The sequence below is a fragment of the Austrofundulus limnaeus genome, unplaced genomic scaffold (assembly GCF_001266775.1).
Source record: "Austrofundulus limnaeus strain Quisiro unplaced genomic scaffold, Austrofundulus_limnaeus-1.0 Scaffold468, whole genome shotgun sequence".
In the NCBI taxonomy this organism is placed as follows: Eukaryota; Metazoa; Chordata; class Actinopteri; order Cyprinodontiformes; family Rivulidae; genus Austrofundulus; species Austrofundulus limnaeus.
Window position 1 is genome coordinate 357,050 of NW_013952870.1, and position 4,648 is coordinate 361,697.

General features: G+C 40.1%; 1 protein-coding gene and 1 long non-coding RNA gene across 5 annotated transcripts in view; one reads left to right on the forward strand and one right to left on the reverse strand.

Annotated features, from left to right (window-relative positions):
• Window positions 1-2,274, reverse strand: part of eml4 (EMAP like 4) — a 65,207-nt gene extending 62,933 nt beyond the window's left edge. For all 3 annotated transcript variants that reach the window (XM_014025324.1, XM_014025323.1, XM_014025322.1), the window contains exon 1: window positions 1,791-2,274. In XM_014025324.1, coding sequence (XP_013880778.1) covers window positions 1,791-1,815 — 25 coding nt within the window. In that variant the 5' untranslated portion in view covers window positions 1,816-2,274. The remainder of the gene's footprint in view (window positions 1-1,790) is intronic.
• On the forward strand, window positions 2,213-4,121 carry LOC106529814 (uncharacterized). Of its 2 annotated transcripts, none has more exons than XR_001311682.1 (3): window positions 2,213-2,298; window positions 2,871-3,016; window positions 3,104-4,121. It is a non-coding gene; the product is annotated as an uncharacterized LOC106529814 (long non-coding RNA). The 2 variants fall into 2 exon arrangements; XR_001311681.1 differs by having other exon boundaries at window positions 3,121-4,121.
• Window positions 4,122-4,648: the final 527 nt, after the last annotated feature.

Below are 4,648 nucleotides of genomic sequence, written 5' to 3' on the forward strand. Positions count from 1 at the left end.
AATTTCATGTCATTAGCACCTCTATTAATATATTTACTGAGAAAAATGGTGACGTGTTCAATACTTATTTTACCCACTATATATAAAATAAACATCGTCTACAAAACAATATACTTGTCAAATTACATTTTTCTTGAGATTCTTTTGGACAACCAAAATGTTTTGCAGACAACCAGGTTTTGCTGGACAACCTGAAAAATTTCCTTATGTCTACCCCTGTTTAGGTAATGAAACATGGTACCGTTTGATGTTACGTGAATAGATACTCAGTAGTACCGAAAGAATTCGGTCTGTGCATAAAAAAGTATCGAATTCGGTACCCATCCCTAATTTTTGCTGTACTGCAAATGAATATAACAAAAGTACAAAAGAACGTTTTATATATATTGTGGCCCAACGGGAATCGTCCAGACTCTCCCGATTACCCACTCTGCCCTTGATCCCCTGTATGTTGGTTTAGAACAGTGGTTTTCAGAATGTGGGGTGTACACCCTAGTGTCAGTGCATTTTCATAACAAGGGGTTGTTGAATTCAGGAACACTCCTTTTTTATTTGTCCTACACACCTTTCTGTGCACCCAGGTTTCAGGTAGGACCTCTTGTGGAATTTTCTAAATCTCACTGCCAATTTAAATACATACACATATAAAATTAGTTTTGTCTTTAATACTATGGTTTTACCTTAAGAAACCAGTTTGTCCAATTAAAATAGTTAACAAAATTCATTTGAAACAGTATACCAGACCTCGTCCTCATAACAGCCAACATCAGCTGTCATCATGAGGAGCAACTGTTCACGTTAACCAGTGGACTGAATCTGTTCTAGGGGGGTCCAGAGGTATACTCCTCAGCGTTTCCCCTATCATTATTCAAGATAGGGATTCAAGGAGATAACAGACTGATATCTGCTACATGAGTGGGACAATAAATCATGTAAACATTTTGTTGTAGGCTGTAGATCTGAAGGTAAGTTGGAGCAGAGCTCTTAGCTGCATGTTAAACAGGTATAGAATTTATGCTAGCATGCTAACACCAGAAAGCTTTAAAATGGGTAGTTATTCCATTTTTAATGTAAATAACATTATTATAAACCAGTGTAGACATGCTTATATTGATCAGAGTATTGTAGATGCTTATTTTTTTTATCAATAAATATGATCTGTAGTTTGTATGTATTCTATGATGCAGTCTCGTTTCCCTCATTAAAACACTGAAAAATGTCCTTGCAGCAAATGCTTTGATAAAATGTATAGTCAGTGAAGTAACCAGTCATCAGTTCATTATGGATCAATAATTCCTGAAAGTCGCGGGGAAAGTAAAAAAATGTAGTTTTCAGCGTTCTGTCCGCTCAGACAGACTGACGGTGCTGCTCTGTTTGGAACTATTGAGAGCTCCATGAACCACGTGACCGTGTGTCGGCTACTTCAAAGAGTGTCGCTCTGGAGCCCAGGACTGTGCAGAGCCTCCTGTAGATGGTGCAGTTAGTTTATTGGCCCTGCAGCGCCCGGAGTGGCGGTGTAGAGTCATGTTGAGCGGTTAGACAGATCCGGGTCTAGTTGGATCCTCAGACCGACCAGGTCCTGTTTACAGGACGTGTCCAGGTCTGTGCATTATAGCCTTATGCAGGTGGAGCAGTTTGTTTTGTGGCCCTGCAGCTCCTCGAGGGGCGGTGCAGCGTCTTGACAAAAACAGCAGTGACACGTGTAACGCTGCCCGTGGCGCGTGCGGCCTGTTTCCCGCCACTGCGTGAACAGACGAGCAGGTAAAGTTTGGTGCTCGGTCGGGACTCACCTAAACTGCCGGTAAAACCGTCCATTTTCCTGAAGAACCGCAGGAGTCCGGGCCGGAGGCCTGCGGGAGGCTCAGCGTGCACTGCAGGCCTCGGTCCGGGTCTTGGCCTCTGTCTGGGGCCGTGGAAGAGGAGAACTGCACTGGGTCAGTCTCCGGAGCGCTGCAGGCCAGGTCCACAAGCCCAAAGATCCGCCGCTTGCCTACGGACCGGAGGACGAACACAGTTCAAAGTATCCAGAAGCAGAGATACCCGAAGCTTAGACCCGGACAGACAGATCGAGCTGAGTGTTTGACTCCGCCTGTGAGGGTGGGGCCACTGGAACGGACAGACCCGCTAACGGAAGGAGAGTCTGTGCTGCCATCTTGAGAAGTGCTACATGCATTAGACGGTAGCCGGTAGCCAATTCAACCATTCACCGTTGAACACAGACCCGCAATGCCGTGTCACTGCAGTGTTCGCTTGCAGCAATCGTAGTGGAAAATGTTCGGACCTCATAAGATTTCACTGGTAAGTTTTTTTTCTTTTAAATAAGAAGGCTATGTTTAGCTCTGTGTTTATGTTCAGAATTAGTACTGACAAGAAATGGATCAAAATCAATTGTGAACTACATGAAATCTCCCACTGCTGGAGGGTGAAATTAAACTTTTTGTTTGTGTTTTTGTATTTCTGTTGAGTCAAGGTGTGCCATTGAAATAAAGACAGAAGTGTTGATTTGCACTCCTGAATGCTTACTAAAGTTTTGTACCATGTATGTAATATTTACACAACAAACGCATTGTTATTTATCTAAATTTATTAAGTAAAAGAAAAAAGAAAGGAAAAATCTCTTGTCATTTGCTTTGTGGATTGCTTACTAAAGCTCTGTAACAGTAAATATGTTTATTTTTCACATGAAGTAATATTTTTATCTATCTAAATTTATTCCAGTATTAACCGCTCACTGATCATGTCCCACAGAATGTAAATAACAATAAATTGAGGAAACTATTTTACAGACATGCTTTCAGGTCACTGCTATTTTTGTGCACTGTGAATTAAAAAAAAAACAAGCTGAACTGATAAATGATTTATGTTTACAGGTACTTGAATGTGTTTGGCTTCATTGTCAACATGGAGAGTTTGTTCAGATTGGTACCAGAAGTTCTAGCCAACCAAAGTTTCTTGTTAACGTACAAGTTGAGCCAAGATCCCTTGGAGCTGTTCTTCGGTGCAGTACGCAAAGCGGGTAAGTTATAATTTGCTTTCAATTTCAAGTGTACTTTTGGGCTATGATTTGTGAAACATAGTTGTTAACAGACCTAGTGATATTTAGGATGTATGATTATGCAGGTGGATTTAACAACAACCCAAGCTGTCGTCAGTTCATGGCAATCTTCGGTAAGAAGATTGTGCACAGCGGGGTATCACCATCTTCAGCTAAATGTTGTCTTCATGGACAGCACACAGTGTCTCCAGGTCGATGATGTCATGCCACATGAAGCAGCTGAGTCTACTTTTATGGACAACATCCACCACACGTACAGCACATGGATCTCACCAAAACTTGCTCCGTTTGCTATGAACATCATAACATACATTGCAGGTTTTGTGGTGCGTCAGATTGTAACTGAGGTGTGTTGTGATGTGTGTAAATCATCTTTGGTCTCTAATGCTGTCTAATCTCAATATGATAATTTGTATCAGCTGTTTCAAATGAAAAATAAAGGTGGGATGTTACACCCTCACAAAGTGTAGTGCACCTTTTAACTGCAGCAGAAAAAGGCATCAGACTTTTCATGAATATTTCCAATGCAACAAATGTCTGCTCCCGACACAGAGTGCTGGTCTAAAAAATGAACGTGGGGATATCGATCCATTGTGCCTCGGAAAACATATAGTGGAGTCTCAATATGGCATGGACAGCCATTACCTTGACCTCATCCAACTCCTGATGAACAGTTACTACACCATCAGACAGAAACATGTTGCCAGATTACACACCTCACAGCTTAAAAAAAGAGTCTGTTCATCGGAAACTGACTTAAGCTCATTCTCTTCAAAGGCCAATAATTAAACAATACAGGAAAAAAACACTAATAAATACAGTAAAGTACAGAATAACTATGGACTTGCATTTATTTTACAAATGATTGTCAATCTTATAATTGAACACAATTTTGTTTTTTATTTAATTTTTTTTAGTTTATTGTGTATTTCTAAACAGTGTTTTCAAAATGATGCTTTAAACCTTGGTTTTTGGATTGTGTTTTGACAATGTAATTTTAGTATACTTTCTTTTACTTGTTTTGACTACGTTGTTAATAAAAATAAAAATTTTTTAGTTAAAATAATATGGAAAAATAAACTTTTTCTTTCAACTATCTGTGTGTAAATTTGTTATAGAGTATATGTAAATCAGGGCTACTCTAAAAAGAAAAACCTGTTAATCTGGTAAGTACTCAGCATTGTTTACATCATTTGAATAGCCCCATCCCTTTGAATAGACTGGCGTCACGCTCAGCATTTCTTGGCCCCAGCCTTTTGACTGGGGTAGCCTCTAGTAAATATACCTCATTGACGGTGGCAACTTCAGCATTTTTACTTCCTGTCATAGTAAAATAACGGAACCCTGAAGGAGTCCTACTACGACGGTGTATTACGGCCATTTTGCAGATGAAAAAAGGCGTAAATCTCTGCCGAAAAAACTCAGAAATTTTAAATTTCAAAAATGTTTTGTAATTATGTGGAAAGTCGTAAATTTGTGAGAAAAAATAATCAGAAATTTCCATGATTATCCATCCATCCATCCATCCATCCATCCATCCATTTTCTTCCGCCTATCCGGGGTCGGGTCGCGGGGGCAGCAGCTTCAGAAGGG